The 25,038-nt window shown below is 39.9% G+C and overlaps 1 protein-coding gene across 1 annotated transcript in view; it reads right to left on the bottom strand.

The window, feature by feature from the left end:
* LOC132822093 (NUAK family SNF1-like kinase 1) overlaps positions 1–25,038 on the bottom strand; it is a 38,150-nt gene that overhangs the window by 3,145 nt on the left and 9,967 nt on the right. The window contains exons 2-5 of the mRNA XM_060835118.1: positions 8,196–8,316; positions 6,843–6,994; positions 5,715–5,780; positions 333–452 (exon numbers count right to left, since the gene is read on the bottom strand). Of these exons, the coding sequence (XP_060691101.1) occupies positions 333–452; positions 5,715–5,780; positions 6,843–6,994; positions 8,196–8,316 (459 nt within the window). The remainder of the gene's footprint in view (positions 1–332; positions 453–5,714; positions 5,781–6,842; positions 6,995–8,195; positions 8,317–25,038) is intronic.

The following is a 25,038-nucleotide window of genomic DNA, read 5'->3' as shown; positions in this document are numbered from 1 at the left end:
ATTGTCCACTTTCTAACTGACTTATGTTGAAATAATGTCACGTTAACTTTTTGCTCTTTTGGGATAGATCTACACAGCCAATATTTGAACATCCCCAAAATGGGAGGTGTGCTGGATTCACTCAATATAAAAAACCTGGAGTTTTGATTCACCACACACTTCGCATGCAAAGTGGGAAAACCAGATAGATATAGACATATTGCAATTTGAGACTACATTTAGTCAAAATCATTATTTTGGACTATGTAATAATTGTTTTGTAGCATCTTTGGGTTGTGGGACAAAGCTTCTTAAAAAGCTGATGACTTATTCTTAATTCATATTTGTCGTACCTCAGGTCCTTGATACGGAAATCCATTCACTATTTCAGGTGAGGCATAAAGAGGACTTCCGCAGTATGTCTCCAATAGCTGATCCTTATGATACAGGTTTGATAAACCAAAGTCAGCAAGCTGAAAAACAGCCACAAGAAATTAGGTAACAGGATGACATGATAGCCATAGTAAATTCAATTGTTCATTAAGATTTGAGGTTCGAGAGAAAGGATTATTTAATATCTCAATAGTTGTGTGAAAGAGATATTCCATATATGTCAGAATTTTTACACATTATTTTGTGGTACACACTGTGAATTGTAAAGGTGATTCATAAAGTACATGGAGGAATTGAATAGAGGAATATGGATCCTGTAAGTGAAGATGGTTTTAGTATGCAAGGGTAAAATGTGTCGGCACAGGTTTGCAGGGCAGAAGGGCCTGTTCCTGTGCTGTATTGTTCTTTGTTCTGATTGTAAAGTCAATGATTACACTGATCACATTACATCAAGCCTAAGAATTAAAATGCAAATGCTAGTGTAGAAACCTGAGTCACAGTACAGGAGAATGAAAACGTCTGCTATTTTCAGCAACATGCTATCATTTTTATTTAGGATACACGCAGTTTTTGTGCCAGTGAGTTGATACCTTAATATCCAAGTAAAATTCAAAATGGTATGGAATTTGGGGCTATTTAAAACACTGTTTTACTGGTCTCTTGAGCTAGTTGTCGCAGGTTTTGTGTGAGTGAATGAAAACTGAAATTAGAAGAATTCTTATTGCTGAGGTACGCATTATGAAATTTAATAGCAGAAAGGATATTTACAAGATTTGAATTCTTCAAATTCCACTTACTTATTTTAGTTCTGAAGTTCCTGCCAAATAAGGTATTGTATTCCTTACTCTTTAAATATTACTTAGGGACGTCTGGAAGCTGACATAATTTTTGTACTTGATTCAAATAGTTAAACTTATTGGAGAAAGCTAGAGATCAAATAATGGCCAAATTTCAAATTAATCTTCTTCCAAAACCTTTTATACAGCAATATATTAAACATCTGCCACATTTAACAACTTAAATTATATATTTATTCTTCAAGGTAAACAAGGAATATTATGGGTGACATTTTCCAATAATTCTTGTTTGCTTCCCTCTTAACTGCCCTTAAATAAGGTTCCTGGCAATCATGGAAAACCTGGAAAAATCATGACATTTAATAAAAGATAAAACTTTTTTGACTTTGTAGATAGTTCCAAGCTTCTCCAATGTTTTTCTGACATCCCCTCTCTTTGCATGCTCAGAATCCAGTATAGGTTTTGTCTTCTCCTGCCTCATCCTGCTCATTACAACTGCTGATCAGTTATTTTGGTGCCCTCCAGAGCAACAGCAGTAATTGGCTGAGCTGTACGCATCAGATTCCCAAGTACCTCCAACACTGCTCGTGTGAGAGGAGTTATATTTGTTGATGTAAGAGTTTTGGTCCTGAAGAGACAGGGAAGGCGCTTTCTTCAGAATGCAAACACAGAAAACTAAAATGTAATTGGATTGTCTTGGAGTGTCATGGATACTACTTTTAAGAAATATGCAGGATCACCATCAAAATATTAAGGGCTTGTCTTTCAGTTTTTATCCAGTTTTGAGAATTAAATTTATTAATACTGTTTTGAGGAATGGCCATATTTTGATAAGATAAAATTTTGGTTTGAGTGGGAAATTGTTTGGACATCATTTAGTAATTCTGTCTTTCACCATGTATTCAAAATTAGATCCTTGGCTTTTCCTCCTCTCTTTGTGAATTCTTAAAATAACTTTAAGAATAATCTGACTGGAAAATTAGACAGAGATATTATAACAGTAAAACCACATCAACTGAAAAGTAGCTAAATGGGCACATGTATAAGAGAACAAATGGTAACCAGAATGTTTGGAATAATTTGAATCACCTTTTCAAATAAATAGGATAAACCTATAGGACACAACAGCTGAAAGAATAAATGCTATAACCTCCTCAAGAAAAGGATTATCAGATTACCTGTAAATGCATTAATTAGATTAATTAGATTAATGGGCAGTACGGTAACTCAGTGATTAGCACTGCTACCCCAGAGCACCAGGGACCCTTGTCTGACTCCACCCTCAGGCTGCCTATGTGTGTTTCCACTGGGTACTCTGGTTTCCTCCCATAGTCTAAAGATATGCAAGTTAGGTGAATTGGCCATGCTAAATTATGCGTAGTGTCCAGGGATATTCAGGCTAGATGGATTAGCTGTGGGAAATACAGGGTTACAGGAATAGGGAAGTGGGGTGGAGCGGGTGGGATGCTCTTTGAAGTGTTGGTGTGGGTCTGCTGCCACTCTGTAGGGATTCTATGATTCTAAGTTCTGAAGGAAAGTATTGTTTTCAGTGGACAGATTCATAGTGGTTTACTGAACAAGTATAAAGTAAAAAAAAAATCAAAGAAACCAAAAATATACAATGTTTTGTTGCTGAAACCATAAATATCTCAGAACACTTAATTAGGAGCTGGCTGTAATTCTCCCTTTTAACAGTGGGACTATAAGCTAGACCTGCTGGACCCAGTGACTACTGTAAAGGGAAGCATTTACTTTGCCCTATATAGAACATAGAACATAGAAAAATACAGCACAGTACAGGCCCTTCGGCCCTCAATGTTGCGCCGACCAAATCCTACCTAACCTACACTAGCCCAATAACTTCCAAATGCCTATCCAATGCCCGCTTAAATGACCATAAAGAGGGAGAGTTCACCACTGCTCCTGGCAGGGCATTCCATGAACTCACAACCCGCTGTGTAAAGAATCTACCCCTAACATCTGTCCTATACCTTCCACCCCTTAATTTAAAGCTGTGTCCCCTTGTAACAGCTGACTCCATTAGCGGTAAAAGGTTCTCAGTGTCTACCCTATCTAAACCCCTAATCATCTTGTACACCTCTATCAAATCTCCCCTAAACCTTCTTTTCTCCAATGAGAACAGCCCCAAGTGCCTCAGTCTTTCCTCATACGATTTTCCTACCATACCAGGTAACATCCTGGTAAACCTCCTCTGCACTCGTTCCAATGCCTCCACATCCTTCCTATAGTATGGCGACCAAAACTGCACACAATACTCCAGATGAGGCCGCACCAGAGTCTTATACAACTGCAACATGACCTCAGGACTCCGGAACTCAATTCCTCTGCCAATAAAGCCCAGTACACCATATGCCTTCCTCACAGCACTATTTACCTGGGTGGCAACTTTCAGAGATCTGTGTACATGGACACCAAGATCCCTCTGCTCATCCACACTACCAAGTAGCCTACCATTAGCCCAGTAATCCATCTTCTTGTTACTCCTACCAAAGTGAATGACTTCACACTTAGCTACATTGAATTCCATTTGCCACCTTTCTGCCCAGCTTTGCAACTTGTCTATATCCCGCTGTAGCCTGCCACATCCTTCCCCACTATCCACAACTCCACCGACTTTTGTGTCATCCGCAAACTTACTCACCCAGCTTTCAAGCCCCTCCTCTAGATCATTTATAAAGATAACAAAAAGCAATGGTCCCAAAACAGATCCTTGAGGTACACCGCTAGTAACTGCACTCCAAGATGAACCTATACCATCAACTACTACCCTCTGTCTCCTTCCAGCCAGCCAATTTCTAATCCAAACCTCTAATGCACCCTCAATGCCATACCTCCGTAGTTTTTGCATTAGCCTACCATGGGGTACCTTATCGAACGCCTTACTAAAATCCATATACACCACATCTACTGCTTTACCCTCGTCCACCTCCTTAGTCACCTGCTCAAAGAACTCAATAAGGTTTGTGAGGCACGACCTGCCCTTCACAAAAGCCTTTAGGTTATTTTCCTGCTGTTAGTTATGGCTATAGGATTTCATGATTTCACAGTTGTCCTCCTCTCATGGATTTGCTCTAATTTAGTGCTGAAACTGATCACCTGATTATATGCAAGTATCTGTGGACAAGATTTTTCAGATTGCAGGATTTCCCTCTCCGCCATCTGAAGAGTTGGCAGCAAACCCAGCCCTGTCCATCACCGCAGCCTGACAGCCATTTGAAGTTCCAAGGAGTTTCAACTAGCTGGAAATGGGACCAATACCCCTCACTTGGACAGAGATCCCACCTCCGGGAACTGCCTAAGAAACATGCAGGGGCCAGGTCAGCCACATTCTAAGTCCTGGCATCCAGAACTAGATAAATGCTCAGAATCTCATGGCAGAGTGGGGAGGTGAGGCCCAGGAGAATGGGAAGTGGCTTTGGGACTCTTGATGGAGAGACCAAGGGCAGGAAGCACCATGGGTAAAAGACTCTGGGGAGGAACAAAAGATGGAAAGACAGCCTTTGTGGAAGGCACTCCCTATCACCTTTCTACCAGAGGCCTAAGTAGGGTGACCTGGTGACTTCCCCTGTGCCTCAACTCCTCAAAGTTTAGCCTGCATGGAAACCAGCACTTCAGTGGTCCCTAAATAGTTAGTGGGGACCCATTGATTTTTTTTTCTCAGCCAGTTGTGAAAGTTATTTAATATTGGGTAGATATTTAACATATAGGACCACTGATCAGGATATCGCCATTCATAATTTAGAAGTTCAAATTATTTTAGACATCAGGAATGAATCAATCTCCATTTTGCTCTTCTTACAAAGTGTGGCAGCAATGTCCCTTCAAACCTGCAACAAGTGTTCAAAATCAGCCATCAATGGAATAAAGTCTCCTCCATAATAAGTGACTTATTATGTGCTAGGTGCCTTCCTCTCGGAGTTATATTATACTTCCAAATTGAGAATAAAGCTAATAATTTGCTTTAAGGAATATTAGCAGATCAAAATCCAGTGCATCTTATATTCTTTCATGAAATTCAGATTAATTAAGGATATCTGGTAGGCATGGATGAGTTGGATCAAAGGCTCTGTTTCCAGGCTGTACAACTCTCTGACTATATGTGGGCACTGCTGATAAGATCAGCATTTGGCATTTGCTGTCCAATCTTAATGATTTAAACGGAGTGGCTTGCTAGGTGATTTCAAATGATCTAGAGTCACTTATTGACCTGACAAGGATGATAGATGATTTCCTTACCCAAAGGGCATTAGTAAACGAGATGGGTTTTTGAGGACAATAATAATTTCATGTATATCATTATGAAGTCTAACTTTCAATTACACATTTCTTAATTGTTATTAAATTCCTCCAGCTGCTCAGGTGAGGTTTGAACCTCTGCACCAGAGGATGAGCTTTGTCCTCTGGCATACTAGTTTAGAGACATTACCACTATGCTACAGTGTTCTACTATCTATGCAAAAATGTGTGAAGCAAGTCAATCAACAATACAAAAAGAAAAAAGTGATATATTTTTAAAAATCTAACCTTTACATTAAAGCTTTCATCCAGGAGAATGTTTTCGAGTTTAAGGTCACGGTGCACAATTCCTTTCTGTAAGGGATAGACAAACTTCAGAGTTAATCAATTGGAACAGATTTGTTTGGTTTGGTTCAAATGTAAAATATAAAAATCTCAACCCCAAAATCCTACTCACATTGAAGCTGGACCATTCTGCATTAAACAAAGACAGGGAGGGAGCTGGATAATGAACTTGCTCCTAGGCTACAGGTTCATTATTTAAATATTAAAATAAGTCTGCCTCAGATTTTATCTTCCTCATATTTTTAACCCTGGCATTATGGGTTTCCCAGATCTCAATAAATCCAGCAGTTGAAAGGAACTATAAACAGCTGCATGCAACAGATAAGTGACTTTTCAGCAAACTCTCATGTTATCCACGTTTCCATATTCTAGTTGCAAATCTTTTGTTTCTGTTGACACAATTATAAGTTTTATGGTTGTATGTGTTGTCATAATTATGCATATTGAGGGGCAGTAGTAGTGTCCCTATCTCTGAGTCAGGAGGCCTGGTTTCAAGCCCTCTACTGCAAAGGGGTGTAATGACATCTCTGAACAAGTTCAATGCAGAGGAGGACAATTATTATACAATGGAGTGTGTATTTACAATTTACAATGTTGCATGTATGAATGTGTATTGTTGGATGTATGTAATGCTGTGTTTGCTTATAGCTGTTTACGTTGCTGCTGGAGAATTGTACAGCTTAGGGTGTAGTTACATTGTTGTAATTAAGGCTATGACCATTGCTCTTTCTGGTAACTGCAACATTTGCTGTAGGTGTGCCAATTGTGTTGATCGTGCTGATTGTCCATATCAATGGTTGTATATAAAAGTCAAGGTGGGTTTATATGTATGGGTAGGACATTATTATGTAGACCACTGAGAGGATTATTTTGGTGGTGAGAAAGGCAGGGAACAGATAGATGGAACTATTCCATTGTTCTTCAGTAATCTGGAATTTATATAGTCAGTTCCTATAATCTATCACCTCCAGTTCCATCAATCCTCTGGGCAGCAATATTATTAATATGCAAACAATTATTGATATGACAATGTCAGCAGGCATCATCAAAATAGTATGGAGTTTTTTTTACCTTATGACAGTAATGAATTGCTGAAACAATTTGCCTGAAAGCTCTGCGTGCTTCATTCTCAGACAGCCTATGATGTTCGTTTACGTAATCATACAATTCGCCATTACTGCAGTAGTCCATTACAATTATAATCTTATCCTTATTTTCAAACACTGCAGAAAAAAAACATAAATGATCACTGAATCTGGAGCACATTGTTTTTTTTTTCAGTTTACTCGTGGGACATTGGTGTTGCTGGCTGACCAACATTTATTACCCATCCCTCGTTGCCCTTGAGAAGGTGATGATGAGCTTCCTTCTTGAACCACTACAGTGCACATGCTGTAAGTTGTCTCATGCCCTTAGGGAGGACATTCCAGGATTTTGATCCAGTGACAGTGAAGGAATGGCAATATATTCCTAAATCAGGAAAATCAGTGACTTGGAAGAGAACTTGCATGTGGGTGGTGTTCCCATGTAGCTAATGCTTTTTATCACCTAATATTATTGATCATAGGAAGGTAACCCACAGGATTTTAAATGTAAACTCCATGTTCATTTCTATGGAATTGTGTTCAAAAACAGAAGTAGGAGTAGCTATTTGGCCCTTCAAGAGCCCTTTGTGCCATTCAAAAAGATTATGGCTGGCGTGACTGTGGCCTCAACTTCACTCTCCTGTCTGAACTCTGTAAACCCCTTGGCAGAGGTGGGTACTGCAGATGCTGGAGATAAGAGTCAAGAATAGAGTGGTGCTGGAAAAGCACAGCAGGTCAGGCAGCATCTGAGGAGCAGTAATGATGAAGGGCTTTTGCCCGAACTGTAGATTTTCCTGCTCCTCAGATGCTGCCTGACCTGCTGCGCTTTTCCAGCATCACTCTCATCTTGACAGCAATACAGTATCACCACAGTCACAGGTATAAATTAAAACTGTCTCTGTAAATTATGACAAGAAGGTAATATTTGCATTTTTGAATCCCATTGGTAGTTAGTAATAGGTTCAGCCCACATGTTGACCGTAATATCTCTCAATTGCATTGATATGTGCATACCCTTACAAGCTTACTTTAACTTTTGATGGGTGTGGAAGACAGCCAATAGCAGATTGGTTGTCTATCATTTACCCAGCTTGAATTTCTTTTCTGTCGTAGTTCTGTAGGAACATACAGACAATGTGCTACCATTGGTTTTCTAAAAGTTAAAATCTATTATTTTTCTCAGGCCCGCTGACTGATGCTCACAATCTGGGGATCATTGTCACTTCCTGACTGGTAATATGGTAGACTATGTGTTGAACAAAACCTTTTGTGTAAAATATTGTGCTATATGAGTATGTGTCACCCATTAATTACCCCCTTAATTCATGATGATACCCACCTTCATAAATACGTATGATATTAGGGTGGTTAAGAGACGACATGATTTCCATTTCCCGTTGGATGTGGATACGATCCAGCTCCTCTTGAAACTTATCCTTTCGGACAGATTTAATGGCTACCTGTGAACATGAACCCATCAGGAACATCAAGGGGACAACCAAAATTTCAGTTCAAAATCACCAAAAGGAAATCAGAGCAAGGGCATATGAAGAATAGGGCTTGGATTAAAGTAATCATTTATTTCAGGCCCTCTGAATAAGCGAAGCTTGTGATTGGAGATGGAATTATAGAGGCATAGCATCAGAGTCATGCAGCATGGAAGGAGACCCTTCAGTTCATGCTGACGAAGTTTCCCAAAATGCACTAGTCCCATTTACCTGCATTTGGCCTATATCTCTCTAAACCTTTCCTAATCATGTATGTGTCCAAATGTTTGGTAATTGTACTTGCTTCCACCATTTCCTCTGACAGTTTGTTTCATATACGCAACACCCACTGGATGAAAAGTTGCCCCTGAGGTCCCTTTTAAGTCTTTCCTCCTCACCTTATACCTATGCCCTGGAGAAAAAAAATTGGCTGTTCACTTATCTATGTTCTCATGATTTTATAAACCTCTATAACGTTATCCCTCAGCTTCAGGAAAAAATGTCCCAGCCTATCCTTATAACTCAAATCCTATAGTCCCAACAGCATCCCTGTAAATCTTTTCACAGAATCGTGGAATCCCTACAGTGTGGTAGCAGGCCTTTCAGCCCATTGAGTCCACATCAACCCTATGAAGAGCACCCCACTCAGACCCAGCCCCCTCCCCCTGCAACTATGCATTTCCCATGGTTGACCCACCTAGCTTGCGCATCTTTAGATTGTGGGAGCAAACAAAGCACCCAGAGGAAACCCCACACAGACATGCAAAGACCACACAGCCACCAGAAAATGGAATTGAACCTGGGTCCCTGTCACTATGAGGCAACACTGCTAACCACTGAGCCACCATGCTGTCCTGAACTCTCCAGTTTAATAACATCCTTCCTCTAGCAGGGGACAGAATTGTACGCAGTATCTTGTATATCTGCAACATGATGTCCCAAGTCCTACACTCAACGCGGTGAACGGTGAAGGCAAGCATGCCAAACATCTTCTTCACTATCCTGTATACCCATAATGCCACTTCCAAGGAACTATGTACCTTCACGCCTAGATCTCTCTGTTTGACAGCACTCTCCAGGGCCTTACAGTTTACTGTATATGTCCTGTCCTGGCTGTCTTATCAAAATGCAACACCTCACATTTATCTAAATTATACCTCCATCTGCTACTCCTCGGCCCATTGGCCCAGCTGATCAAGATCTTGTTGTACTCATAGATAACCTAATTCCACTGTACCACCAATTTCAGTGTCATCTGCAAACTAACTTACCATGCCTCCTATATTCTCATCTAAATTGTTTATATAAATGGCAAACAACAGTGGACCTAGCACGGATCCCTGCACACAACGCTGGTCACAGACCTCCAGTCTGAATTCAGCCCTCTACCACCACCCTCTGTCTCCTACTATCAAGCTACATTTGTATCCAATTAGCTACCTCTCCCTGGATCCTATGTGCTCTAACCTTATAAACCAGTCTACCATGCAAAATCTTGTTGAAGGCCTTATTAAAGTCCATGCACATACTAGAATTGCTTGTGCTTTTGCCTCTACACCTGTTAGAGCTTAGCAAAATGAAATTTAGGACCCTGGATGGGATCATGAGGTAAACTGTTAGGCTTGTAGTCTCCTGAGGCAGTATTGGCCATAATGGAGCTCTGACTGAGTTCTAAGATCTATGTTTCCACTGCAACACACAAGCATTGTCTGTCAGGCCCTGGTCACTCCACAGTTCTGATTGAGGAGTTGCAACATTTTCAAGCCCTGCATAAGGGTTACAATAGGAAAAGGTTTGTGAAGCATTATATTAAAGAATATTTTGTAAATACATTGTTTCATTAAACAGAAAGAGCAGCTCAAAAATTTGGGGCAGTAGTGTTGACCAATGTTAATCAGTGAGGAAGAGTCTCAACTGAGCGCAAAAAGCTATTTGATTCCAAAGTGCACAAGTAGCCATGTTTATGAGACATTGTGTTTTCACTGGTAAACTATGCTTAAACACTCATGTACCCTTTGGGGCTAAGATCTGCTGGTGGAAGATCGTAGTGGCATCAGACCATATTTTTAATATTCCCTCAGGTTTTGGTATTTCCAGTGACATTTGAGATGTTTTTATAATTTGCTTGAAAAACAAGCAAGAATATTTTGCTTGAATTGTTCTTTCTAAGAACTAAAGGAAATCAACCTCATTTTGTCTGAGTGTCAATTCTTCATTTGTACCCATGCACAAACATCTATTGTAATGTAGCACATTACTAAAGCACGTGGAATGTGCATTTACTAAAGCACAAGTGCTTGGTTTCTTTGGGATGCTGTTCCTAGCTCCTCTATTTGTTTGACAGAACTGAAGCGTTCCAAATTCTGATTTAGTGCTGTCATTTTGAATTTTTTCTTTGGTCCAGTCAAGTTTCATGGAAGGAGATAAAAACGACTCAGACTCTTTATCACTGTCAGACACAATTCATAGTCTCGAGCAAGATAACATTGTTTTCAATAGGACTTCACAGATTTCTGATAAGTTTTATCAGACAGTGTGTGGTGTTAGACCATTCCAGTTTATTTTTATTCACAAAGTTATCTATTGAGCAAAAGGTCAAAACATGCAACTCTACAATTTCAGAAATGTAGAAGGATTATTTAAAGAATACCTCACTTCAGGAATGTTTGCAGATGGCATTGCTGCATTTCAGTGTTGGAGGTCATGAACAGCACATGTTCAGCACCAATACTCAGAAAGTCTCAAATAAGTTTTGACAAATGGTGAAAAATAACTGTAAATATAAGACTCTCTTTTGACTTAATGGACGTTTCCACAATTACTGTGCACTCAATATACCCGACAATAACTTAATAAATGTCTCTACAATTACTGTGTAAGTAGTACTGTCAGACACTTATCTTTCTAATCTTCTGCTTTTCTGGAGCACTCTGCTGCACTGTTTTTTGAAGGTTTATTTATTCTAACGCTTGGTATCTTAGATTTCTCTTGCAAAGCAATGTTCCCCCATCAACTTGCTATGTCTATGAATAAATCTGAAAAATAACATTTCCCTTATAAATGTAAAGAGTGGCTCAGTTCTTGGCATTTTTAACTCTTATTTACTCATCTTCTGTCTTTCCTATCAAACCTTTACTTGACAATACAACTTGCTGTTCTTCATTGCCTCTGCTTATTTAGCTCTTTCATGAGTTTCCTTATCTTGCTTCAATTCTCAGTTCCTTTGCCCACTTTGACACACCTCTCTTATAAACTTGCTTTCTGTCAACTCCACATATATGATGAAATGTATAATTTAAATACAAGACAAAAATATGCATGTATTAATAATGTTATTAATGTACAAGTATTCAATATGTACTGTTGAATTTTCTAGATTTGCTATTTTAATGAGATATGAACCAATTTAACATAAACAAATTGAAATTTCACAATCTTTGTGCAAAAAGAAGATTAAATTAGCTGCAGCTAATAGTGAAGTATTGGGTTGATATCAAATCATCTGTCTATTTTACATGATACTCAAATTTCTCTTCCATTAAATTGACCAATCCCATTGCCAGTGTGCTTCAAATGAGAACACAACCCTTTGTATTTTGCTGTACATTAAGTTGCTACATATTTCATTTACATCATATTTGACTGTGATTTAATTGTTATGCTTTCAAAGAGCTAGATGGGGAGAGGCTATAGAATGATTCAAATAGAATGATGTAAAATTTAAAAATCAAAAGAACTGCAGATGCTGTAAATCAGAAACAAAAACAGAAATTGTTTGAAAGGCTCGGCAATTTTGAGTGAAGTAATGGGCTGGTATCAATTCACTTGTTTACTTTACATTACATGTGAAGTTCTTTTCCATTAAATTGACCAACCCCAAGGTCTGTTCTGAGGAAGGGCTACTCGACCTGAAACATTAACTCTGATTTCTCTCCAGAGTCATAGTGATGTACAGCACGGAAACAGACCCTTCGTTCCAACTTGTCCATGCTGACCAGATATCCCAACCCAATCTAGTCCCACCTGCCTTTTTGGCTAAGATCATGTGTAGCTCAGAGATCATGTAAATTTCATTTGAGATGTTGAAAACCAGGAGCCAATTTAGACAAATGAGCACAGGGATGCTGAATAACTCAGATCTGGGTGGGATAGAATATGAACAATTAAGGTTTTGAATGAGTGCTGGGAATAAAGAATGGAGCCAGCCAAAATGACACTGGAATATAATGACTTGCAATTATCTAATACCTTATATGACCTCAAGATATCACAAAGTGTTTTATTTCTTGTAATGAATATTTACACCTGGAAGTGATTTTTAAAATATATTTTCACCATTGAACTCAACTTTTACTGCATTACTACAAGTGATTATGGCTCATCCAGAGTGTGGATGTTTCTTGCAGAGATAACAGTAATGACATTAATGGGACCACGTTGTAGCGAGATCACAGGTCAAGCAAATGAACATAAGGAAAAGATCATTCAAAGGGGCCAGCACAGCAGTGAAATTATTGGACAGAATGTTAGGGGATTTGACATAAATATTAAAAATACTGCAAAAAGAAGTTGTTGAATAGAGGCTGAGGGAAGGAAGAATAGAATAAAAAAAACTTTTGAGGTGATAATCTAGAGAAATTAGTTAGGATTTTAAAGGTAAATCAAAAGGTGGAATATGCTCAGGTGTTTGAGTGAGAGTAAAATGTCAAAGGAGTCTGGGACAGACCAAGTTGTGATTTGCTGTTGGAAGGCATTTAGAAACTGTTAAAAATCGCACCACACCAGGTTATAGTCCAATAGTTTTATTTGGAAGTACGAGCGCTACACTGAAAGCTTGTACTTCCAAATAAACTTGTTGGACTAAACCTGGTGTTGTGTGATTTTTAACTTTGTCCATCCCAGTCCAACACTGGCACTTCCACATCACATTTAGAAACTGTGGTAGACAGATCATTGTGTTCTATAGAACATTGTACCAGATGGTTTGTCTGGTTGTAGTCGTCTTTATGACAGGCAAAATATCAGTCCTTTCCAAACATGACCAAAACACCAATATCAGAACACACAACTGAGCTATTGTAATTACAAAATTTCTGCTCCTGGACATTTACATTTTCTTGCAATCAAAATATATAGCCTACTATGACTGTGTACTACATATTCTTTTCTGACCTTATAGTTTTGCCCAGAGTCATAGGAGTAGCATTGTTGTGTTTCTAAAGGATCTGGAGCATAATTTATTTTGACATCATTTGACTTCGTAGAACGTGTGAAACATTAAAGGCTTTGTGTGTTTATTCCAATGGAAATGTTCTTTTTGACATCTTGTTTAGATAATTTAATCTGTTTCTTTATCAGAAGTTCCTCATCATTTGCACATTTCTCAATACCACCCTCAGAACACGCAAGCCACAGATTAACCATTTTCAGAATTTCTTTTCACTTCAATGAAACCAATGTTCTTGTTCTAATTCCTGACTTGAGCCACGTGCCTCAAGCTGGTAGAAGATTAATGACAGTAGACAGACTGAGGGTGAGTACTGGGGGGAGATCTGTACTACTAAATCCTTTCATTCTCATGTGCTTACACAGATAGTTTTTCTCTGCACAGCAACAATGACTGCAGACAGAAATTAACACAAGAATCATTGGAACTTTTTCTGAGGAGAATAGTTTAGTACATATTGTTCAGCAGTATCTTACTTCCAGTTGCTGTGGTTTCAACATTTCATCATGTTGCAGTAACACATTTTATTAGGCACTAAGAGCATTCACTTATATTAGGAAAAAGAATTAATGTAGTAATTGTCATCAGTATTAAAAATAGGAAATTTGACCCGAGGTTTAAAACAAATAAAAATCATGATTCATGTTTTCTGACAAAGTTTTGTATTTCCCTTTTAATAGCAAAATGCTTCCAGTTTTAATCTTTTGGGTACTGTATTTTGTCCTTTGGACCATATATATTGCCATTTTGATTGTGTCATCTTCATCATTATTGGCTATTGATAAACAGGACAGGCTACAAATGCTCATGCTGTTTTTGTTTAAATTCTGGTTATCAGATTGGTAGGGAACCATGCAATGGCCATGTTAGGTTGGCTGGTTTGTATCATAATTCTGAGATGCCAGTGTTGGACTGGGGTGTACAAAGTTAAAAATCACACAACACAAGGTTATAGTCCAACAGGTTTACTTGGAAGCACTAGCTTTCGGAGTGCTGCTCTTTCACCAGGTGGTTGGGGAGTATAAGATCATAAGACACAGAATTTATAACAAATGTTTACAGTGTGATGTAACTGAAATTATAGATTGAAAAAGATCTGGATTGTTTGTTAAGTCTCTCATCTTTTAGAATGACCATGTTGGTTTCATAGAACAATACAGCACAGAACAGGCCCTTCGGCCCATGATATTGTGCCGAACATTTGTCCTAGCTTAAGCACCTATCCGTGTACCTATCCAATTGCCGCTTAAAGGTCACCAATGACTCTGACTCTGCCACTCCCACAGGCAGCGCATTCCATGCCCCACCATTCTCTGGGTAAAGAACGTACCCCTGACATCCCCCCCATACCTTTCACCCTTCACCTTAAATTTATGTCCCCTTGTAACACTCTGTTGTACCCGGGGAAAAAGTCTCTGACTGTCTACTCTATCTATTCCCCTGATCATCTTATAAACCTCTCTCAAGTCACCCCTCATCCTTCGCCGTTCCAATGAGAAAAGACCTAGTACTCTCAACCTATCCTCGTACGACCTATTCTCCTTTCCAGGCAACATCCTGGTAAATCTCCTCTGCACCCTCTCCAAAGCTTCCATATCTTTCCTAAAGTTTCAGTTCTTTCATATGTAAATTGCAAAACTTTTTTAAAAGTTACATTTTCAAGTGAACTTTAACAATTGGTGTCATGTCGGCCTAAATAATGCATTTAAGGTGTGAGCTGCCCTGTGTGAGACTGTCTGTGCCACAATGGTCAGACTGATTCTAGTCTAAAACGTCTGAAACAAACATGGTAATTCTAAAAGACAAGAGACTTAACAAACAATCCAGGTCTTTTTCAATATATAATTTCAGTAACATCACACTGTAAACTTTTGCTATAAATTCTGTATGTTACGATCTTATACTCCACAACCACCTTATAAAGGAGCAATGCTCCGAAAGCTAACGCTTCCAAATAAACCTGTTGGACTATAACCTGGTGTTGTGTGATTTTTAACTTTGCATCATAATGACCTTGTAATAAACATGCATCCAATAATAAAGGTGAACTTACAGGACTTACAAATCTAAACTGATCGATATCTGGGATGCACTGTCTACTTCCTGTTCATGTGCAAATGGAGAAATTTTCACTTTGCTCCATGTGTAATGAAATAGCTGTCCTAATATAGGGGACAACATTTTGGAATAGAACATAAAAACATGAGAAATAGGAGCAGGAGTAGGCCACCTGGCCATGCTAGCCTCTTTTCTTGGCCTCAGCTCCACCTACCAACCCTCTCACTTTAATTCTTGTATTGTTCAAAAATTATCTATCTTAGCCTCAACTACTTCATTGGACAGTAAATTCCACAGATTTACATCTTCTGGTTGAAGAGGTTCCTTCTCAGTTTGGTCCTAAATCTGCTCCCTCTAATCTTGAGGCTATGCCCTCTTGTCCTAGTTTCACCTGCCATGGAAACATCCTCTCTACCTCTATCCTATCTATGCCCTTCATAATTTTATATGTTTCTATAAGATCCCTAAATTCTTCTAAATTCCAATGACTATAATCCCAGTCTACTCAGTCTCTCCTCATAAGCCAACCCTTTCAATTCCAGAATCAACCTAGTGAACCTTATCTGCACTTCCTCTAGTGCCAGTACATCCTTTCTCAAGTGAAGAGACCAAAAGTGCATGCAGTATTCCAAAGTGTGGACTCATCAGCACCTATTCAGATGCTTTTAAACTCAATCCCTTTAGCAATGAAGGACAACATTCCATTTGCCGTCTTAATTACCTGTTGTACTGGCAGACTAACCTTCTGTGATTCATGCAGAAGGATATCAAGGCCCCTCTGCACATCAGCATGCTGCAGTTTTTTACCTTTCGAGTAATAGCCCTTTTTACTGTTACCAAAATGGATGACTTCACATTTATTAACATTGTATTCCCATCTGCCAAACTTTTGCTCACTCACTATGTCCCTTTGCAATGTTTCACAATCCTCTGCACACTTTGCTCTACCATTCATCTTAATGTCATCTGCAAACTTTGACACACTACACATGGCCCCCAACTCCAAATCATCTATGTAAACTGTGAATAACTGCAGTCCCAACACTGATCTCTGAGGCACACTATTAGTCACTGTTTGCCAACCAGAAAAGCATTCTTTGCTTCCTGTTAGTTAACCAATCCTCTACCTATGTGAATACATTGCTCGTCATGCTTTGCATCTTTATCTTATGCAGCAGCCTTTTGTGCGGCACCTTATTCAATGACCTTTGGAAATCTTGGTACGCCACATCTACTGGGTTCCCATCGTCCATCGTGCTCATAATGTTTTCAAAAAACTCCAGTAGATTAGTTAAGCATGACCTGCCCTTCATGAACCCTTCTGCATCTGACCAACAGGATAATTTCTAACTAGACGACTTGTTATTTCTTCCTTGATAATAGACTCAAGCATTTTCCCTTTAGACAAGTTAAGCTAACAGATCTGTAATTCTCCATCTTTTGTGTACCTCTGTTTTTAAACAGTGGTGTCACATTTGTTGTTTTCCAATCTGCTGGAACTGTCCCAGAATGCAGTGAATTTTGGAAAATGACCACAAGTGCATTTGCTATTTCTCCCACCATCTTTTTTAGTATCCTAAAATGCATTCTGTTAGGGCCAGGAGACTAGTCTATCCTTAGCTCCATTAGCTTTCCCAACGCTACCTCTTTCATGATAATGATTATTTCCTCATCTATCTTCATCTCTTTGTCAATTACTGGCATGTTATTTGTATCTTCCATTGTGAAGAGCGACACAAAATACCCGTTCAATGCCTTGGCCATTTCCTCATGTCCCATTACTAAATCCCCCTTCTCATCTTCTAAAGGACCAAGGTTTACTTTAGCCACTCTTTTTCGTCTTATATATTAATAGAAAATTTGCTATCTGTCTTTATTTTCTGAGCTACTTTATTCTCATAATATATCTTAAATTTTCTTTATTGCTTTTTTGTGCCTTTCTGTTGACCTTTAAAGCTTTCCCAATTTTTTAGTTTCCTGCCAATCTTGGCCACTTTGTATGCCCTCTCTTTCAATCTGATAGCATCCCTTATTTCCTTAGAAACCATGGCAGGTTACCCTTTTTTGCTACAGTCCTTCCTGTCCACTGGTATATACTTCTGCTGAGTACTTTGAAAAATTGCTTTGAAAGTCCTCCCCTGTTCATCAACTATCCCACCATAAAGTTGAGAGTGTAGTGCTGGAAAAGCACAGCAGGTCAGGCGGCATCCAATAAGCAGGAGAATCAATGTTTCGGGCATAAGCCGTTATTCTGGAACAAGGCTTGTGGGTTGGGGCTAAGAGATAAATGGGAGGGAGTGGGGTTTGGGAGAAGGTAGCTGAGAAAACAATAGGTGGATGAAGGTGATAGGTCAGAGTGGGGAGTGATGGACAGGTCCGGAGGATGGTGCCGAGTTGGAGGCTTGGGGCTGGGATAATGTGGGGGGAGGGGAAATGAGGAAGCTGTTGGAATCCAATTTTAGCCTGTGCAGTCGCAGGGTCCCAAGGCAGAAAATGAGGCATTCCTCCTCCAGATGTCATGTGGTAACCATTTGGTGGTGGAGGAGGCCCATGACCTTGACAGAGTGAGAAAGGGAGTTGAAGTGTTCAGCCATAGGACAGTGGGGTTGGTGACTGCAGGTGTCCCAGAGATGTTCTCTGAAACAATCCGTAACAGACGTCCTGTCTCCCTGATGTAGAGGAGACCACACCAGGTGCAACAGATGCAGTAGATGACATTGGTAGAGGTACAGGTAAATTTCTGACAGAAGTGGAAGGATCCCTTGCGGCCTTGGATGGAGGTGAGGGGAGTGGTGTGGGCACAGGCTTTGCATTTCCTATGGTGGCAGGGAAAGGTGCCAGGAGTGGGGTGTGGTCTGGTGGGTGTGGATCTGATGAGGGAGTTGCGGAGGGAATGGTCTCTTCGGAACACTGATAGGGGTGGGGAGGGAAATATATCTCTGGTGGTGGAGGTGGCGGAGGATGATACATTGTATGCAGAGGTTGGTGGAGTGGAAGGGGACGACCAGGGGGTTCTGTCCTTGTTGCTTTGGGATGATTGTGCTTCAAGGGCTATGGTACGTGAAGTGGAGGAGATGCGTTGGAGGGCATCATCTATCACGTGGGAAGGGAAGTTGCAATCGAGAAAGAAGAAGACCATCCTTCCTTTGGAGGGGCATGTTTAGGATAAATAGACAAACTATTTTCCCTGAGGTCGGGGATCCAGAACTCGAGGGCATAGGTTTAGGGTGAGAGGGGAAAGATATATAAAAGAGACCTAAGGGACAACTTTTTCACGCAGAGGGTGGTATGTGTATGGAATGAGCTGCCAGAGGATGTGGTGGAGGCTGGTACAATTGCAACATTTAAGAGGCATTTGGATGGGTATATGAATAGGAAGGGTTTGGAGGGATATGGGCCGAGCACTGGCAGGGTTGGGTTGGGATATCTGGTCGGCATGGACAGGTTGGACCGAAGGATCTGTTTCCATGCTGTACATCTCTATGACTCTAAGTCGAAGATGGCCTCCTTCTTGCACGATTGTAACTTCCCTTCCCACATAGTTGACGAAGCCCTCCATCGCACTTCCTCTACTTCACACACCACAATCCTTGAACCCCACCCTTCCCAATGCAACAAGGATAGAGCCCCCTGGTTCTCACCTTCTACCCCACCAATCTGCCCATACAACTTCTGGCACATTCTCCACCTCCAAACGGACCCCACCACCAGAGATACGTTTCCCTCCCCACCCCTATCAGCTTTCCAAAAAAGACGATTTCCTCCGCAACTCCCTCATCAGGTCCACACCTCTCACCAGCCCCTCCCCAACTCCAGGCACCTTTCCCTGCTGCATCAGGAAGTGCAAAAACTGCACCCACACTACTTCCCTCACCTCCGTCCAAAGCCCCAAGAGATCCTTCCACATCCATCAGAAATTTACCTGTACCTCTACCAATGTCATTTACGGCACCCATTACACCCGGTCTGGTCTCCTCTACATCGGGGAGACAGGGCGCCTTCTTGCAGATCATTTCAGAGAACATCTCTGGGACACCCTTCAACCCCACTGCTCCATAGGTGAACGCTTCAACTCCCCCTCTCACTCCATCAAGGACATCCGCGTCCTGGGCCTCCTCCACCACCAAACTGTTATCACCCGTTGCCTGGAGGAAGAAAGCCTTTGGACCCTGCAACCACACAGGACAAATGTGGGTTTCATCAGCTTCCTCATTTCCCCTCACCCCACATTATCACACTCCCAAGCCTCCAACTCGGCACCACCTTCCGGATCTGTCCATCACTCCTCCCTCTGAACTATCACCTTCTCCATCACCTTCATCCACTTATCGCTTTCTCAGCTACCTTCCCCCAAACCCCAGTCCCAACCCACAAGCCTCATTCCTGATGAGGGGCTTATGCCCGAAATGAGGATTCTCCTGCTCATCGGATGCTGCCTGACCTGCTGTGCTTTTCTAGCACTACACTCTCGACCCTGATCCCCAGCATCGGTAGTTCTCACGTTCTCCTATCCCACCATTAAGTCTTTGCTTCCAGTCAACTTTAGCCATCTCCTCCCTCATCCTATTGTAGTCTCCTTTGTTTAAGCACAGGACCCTGGTATTGGATTTCATCTTCACACTTTCCATTTGTATTCTAAATTCAACCATACTGTGATCGCTGCTTCTAAGAGGATCCCTGACTATGACATCATTAATTATTCCTGTCTCTTTACACAGGACCAGCTCTAGGATAACTTGCTCCCTCATTGGTTCCATTACATATTGTTCAAGAAAACTATCATGGATAGATTCAATAAACTCCTCCTCAAGGCTACCCTGACCAACCTGGTTCTACCAATCGATTAGATTAAAATCCCCCATGATAATGGCTGTATCATTTTTAACAAGCATTAGTTAATTCTTTGTTTATTGTCCACCCCAATGTGATATTATTTGGTAGCAGGGAAGAAATTATGGTCAGGGAATCCAAAGGGTGGAATTCTCTGAACATTGTAGAGTTTCTTTGCAGCCACAATTAAGTAACTTTTGTGAAACAAAGACAGAAAGTGGTTAAGAAACTCAGCAAGTCTGGCAGCATCCATGGAAAGAAAATCAGAGCTAACATTTCAACACCAGTTTTTAAATGATGAGTCGCTGGACTTGAAACAAAAACTCTGTTTTTCTCTTCATAGATGCTGCCAGACCTTCTGAGTTGCTCCATCACTTTATTTCTTTGTTTCAGACCTCCGGCGTCTACTGTTCTTTGCTTGACTTAAGTAATTTTTGTGTTTGTGGGTAGACATCACCAGTGATGTGAGTTGAATACGGTGAAAGGAGTCAGATGGAAATCACTTGAGGGATAGTCAGAGATCAGGGAAGATTGTGGACTGTGATGTTGAGGTTTGGTGATAACTGGGATGTTGGGGGAAATTATAAAGCTGAATAGAACATTTACACCTAAGCTTGTTCTGCCAGGACGGAATTCTCATGCTCCGACAGCCTGCTACAAAAAAAAGCATTTGCCTTATGGATCACACTCTTCTTGCCACTTTTTGTCACTGGGTGTTGCAAGGCCCAGCAAATGAATCAGCATGGGTTTAGAACAGAAACAATGCTAAATTAGAGGCTTCCTTAAAGGCTTTCAATGACAGGCACATCTTTTAAGAATGGGTTGATTGCGCCTCCCCTTCTTCCACTCGACTTCCATTAGAATCATTGCAGGCTTAAGAGACAGATTGAACTCCTGTTTCAGATTCTTAACTTACTCTTGACCAGATTTATAGTTTCCTTGAAATAGTACAAATCAGAAATCAGCCACCACTCCTTATTGTAGTGATTGGAATGAGGTCAGTCAGTTAGACCTCATAGAATATGAGTTCCATGACTTGGGGCTTTTAACCTGGTGAAATCAGAGAGTCCTGAATGACAAATATGAACAGGAATGTCAGGGATTCACTTAGGAACCAGCTGTAAGCTAGCTGGGTCAGTGTCTTGTACTATGCATACGTAAATAAAGGGTGACTAAGTGACAGGATACTGGCGTTCATGGAGTTATTTCACTTATGGTTAGTGAGTGTAACAACTTTTATACAACATGGTATCAACCTGTCAAAGTGTTTTATGTTTCTATATCAGTTAACATTACAAATTAGGTCTAGATTCTAATTTTTGGTTTTAGTTTTCCATGATATATTTTCATTGATCATACATTACCTTTGAAGTGAAAACCTTGAATGATTATGCTGCCAATTCAGACGCTCACACATTGTCTTTTTATTAAATGTTCTCCTATTATTAAGTCCCACTGGACCCAGTTTTCTTAATGTTATGGCATAAACATATAGTTCCCCTCAAGGGAAACAATATAGTGAAATGAAATGAACAGATGTTTTGTCACCATCAGAACAACAACTGTGCACAAGATATGGTGCCACTTTGAGCTGATGTTAAATTTTGAACAAATACTAATGAAGCTCAATTTTAACTCCCCTTTAAAATCATTAGTTATTTTGAACTTTGGCATCAGATAAATCATAGAAAATGATGGAATCCAGAAAAATCTTCCAGAGGCTCAGTTACAGCTGTTGCAAACTGAAGTTAATAATCCACTGACATGGTTCATTCTCCACACCTACATTTAACATCTTGACTCCAAAAGCATTTCTCCCATAATATGCCATAAATTCTGGATGGGTCTCAAACAGACACCAGGAAAATACATAAATGGTTATGTTGCTAACTCAGGTGAAAAAGGAAATCATTCAAATTGCAAGGTGAGAGGTTAGTCTGTTCCGATCTCAATTTTAATTATTTCACTACAGAAGTCATTACTGATTCACATTTGTGTCTGAGCAAAACTCTCATAGTAAGGTGCTCATTTCTAGCAAAATGCTGTAAACTTTATGAAAGAAGGTCCACTGTTGGAAGTGCATCAAACATTTACAATTTGTCTTATTTAAAGGTTGTCAAATATGATAAATTATATTATTTAGCATTTGAAACTATGTTTGCCAATAAAGCATGATATTTTGTGTGTAAATTAACATTAGCAAGCCATTTATTTAGGTAAAACAAAATGATCACTTTGAAGTTTTCAAAATTACGAAAGAATTTGATAACATTGTTCTGCAGGAATACCTGTTAAACATTTGGAAAGTTTAAGAAAGAATGTGAAACCTTTTCATCCAGCAGCTAACAGATATAATGAAAAGTTTCAGAGAATGCCAACCAAACAGGCTGAAAAATTCAATAAAGACAATATAGTGCATTTCTGGAAAAAGGTATTGAATGGTAACATGAGAAAGATGGCAGGTGAGGCCAATCTTTAAAAAGAAACAAAATTACTTTTGGTTCTAGTTGTATTTTCACTTCTAAAATATTCTGGTGTTCTTAGTTTGGTGGCAGAGAAGCAATATATGTACCACTGTAATCATGACGTGGCCCATGGAATTGCTCAACAGTAATAAGTTATATATTAAGTTTTGCTGATGGCTTTTACCAAGAATATCAACATTTGCAAAAGAACTCAGTGAACAAAGAAAAATATCTTGGGTCTTAGATCACAAAATTTTGAACAAATACTGATGAAGCTCAATTTGAACTCCCCTTTAAAGTCATAAGTTATTTTGATAAAGATGATCATTACTCTGTGGAGTCAAAAAAAAGCATGGAATAATAACAAACTAAGGAATTTGCACCAATTTCAATTTTTGAAATTAACTCACACGTAGCCAACAAACTCATTGATGTGAAAGAATTTTGACTTCAACTGTTCAAAAATTTGTTCAGTACATTTCTAAACATTTTTCACCAGTGAAAATGTAAAGGCGGGAGGCAAATATGTCTATTTCACCAGACTGTTAATTTTATAAATGACATAAACTGGAAGGTCTTTTCCTTTAAGGAATCACTGAGGATGCGGGCATTGTTGGCAAGACAAACATTTACTGCTAGCCCTAGTTATTATCATCATAGCAAAAAATGGAATCAACTTCCATCATCTGATTGTTAACTTGAGGCCCTTCATGGACTAAAAATGTTTTTAAAAAGGACAAATACTGACTTGGCTGCTGTGATCACCTCACCACAGATTTAGACAAGTCCAGAGATTTGTAAACTAAACAGTCTGAATTGGGATTACCATGTTATCTAGAGAGTCAAAACACCCAACTAAGTCAGTGTCAAGACATTTTACATATCTTCTTTAATTCATACTTGTATAATAAATTTACAAATTGGGAGAAGAAAAGCTGCTTGTGGTTAGAAGGACAATAAAGCAAATTTAAGAATATATAAATGAAGACTTAGATTGACCAATGTAGTGCCATTATTTAAGAAAGGAAAAGTCAGGAAACTATAGACCGGTGACCCTTGTGTCAGTGATGGGTAGGTTGTTGGAGAGGATTCTGAGGTACAGGATTTACATGCATTTGCAAAGGCAAGGACTGATTAGGAATAGTCAACATGGCTTTGTGCATGGGAAGTCATGTGTTATTAACTTGATTGAGTTTCTTGAAGTGGTGACAAAGATGAAGGCAGAGTGGTAGAAGCTGTCTATATGGACCTCAGTAAAGGTTTGACAAGGTTCTGCATGGTAGACTGGTTAGTAACATTAGATCACATGGGATTCAGGGGCAGCTTGTATTCATGAGGTAGAAAACTGGCTTGAAGGTCAGAGACAGAGGGTGACGGTAGAGATTTTTGATCAGACTGAAAACCTGTGACCAGCAGTGTGCCACAAAGTTCAGTGCTGGGTCCACTGCTGTTTATCATTTATATAAATAATTTGGATGATAATACTGAAGGTATGGTTAGTAAGTTTGTGGATGGCACCAAAGCAGGTGGAATAGCGGACACTGATGATCTCAGACAGGTCAATGGACTGAGGAATGGTGGATGGAGTTTAACTCAGGTAAATGTGAGGTGTTGCATTTTGGTAAGTCAAACCATGGCAGGACTTATACAATTCATGGTAGGAACCTGGGAAGTGTTGCCAAACAAAGAGACCTAGGGGTGCAGGAGCATATTTCCTTGAAAGTAGAGTTGCAGGTAGACAGGCAAAGAAGGTGTTTGGCATGCTTGCCTTCATTGGTCAGAATATTGACTATAGGAGTTGGGACATCATGTTGTGGCTGTACAGGACACTGGTGAAGCCACTTTTAGAATACTGAATACATCTCTGTTTGCTCTTCAATAGGAATGATGTTGTTAAACTTGAGCAGATGCAGAAAAGGTTTACAAAGATGTTGCTGGGACTGGAGGGTTTAAACTATAGGGAGAGGCTGAATAGGATGGGATTTTTCTCCCTGGAGTGTCAGAGGCTGAGTTGTGACCTTATAGAGGTTTATAAAATCATGAGGGGCATGTATAGGATCAATAGTCAAGGTCTCTTTCCTGGGGTAGGAGAGTCCAAAACTAGAGGGCATAGGT

Source organism: Hemiscyllium ocellatum, chromosome 14, assembly GCF_020745735.1.
Source record: "Hemiscyllium ocellatum isolate sHemOce1 chromosome 14, sHemOce1.pat.X.cur, whole genome shotgun sequence".
Classification (NCBI taxonomy): Eukaryota; Metazoa; Chordata; class Chondrichthyes; order Orectolobiformes; family Hemiscylliidae; genus Hemiscyllium; species Hemiscyllium ocellatum.
Note: the sequence above shows the minus strand (reverse complement) of the source record. Positions and strands in the feature narration are given on the sequence as shown.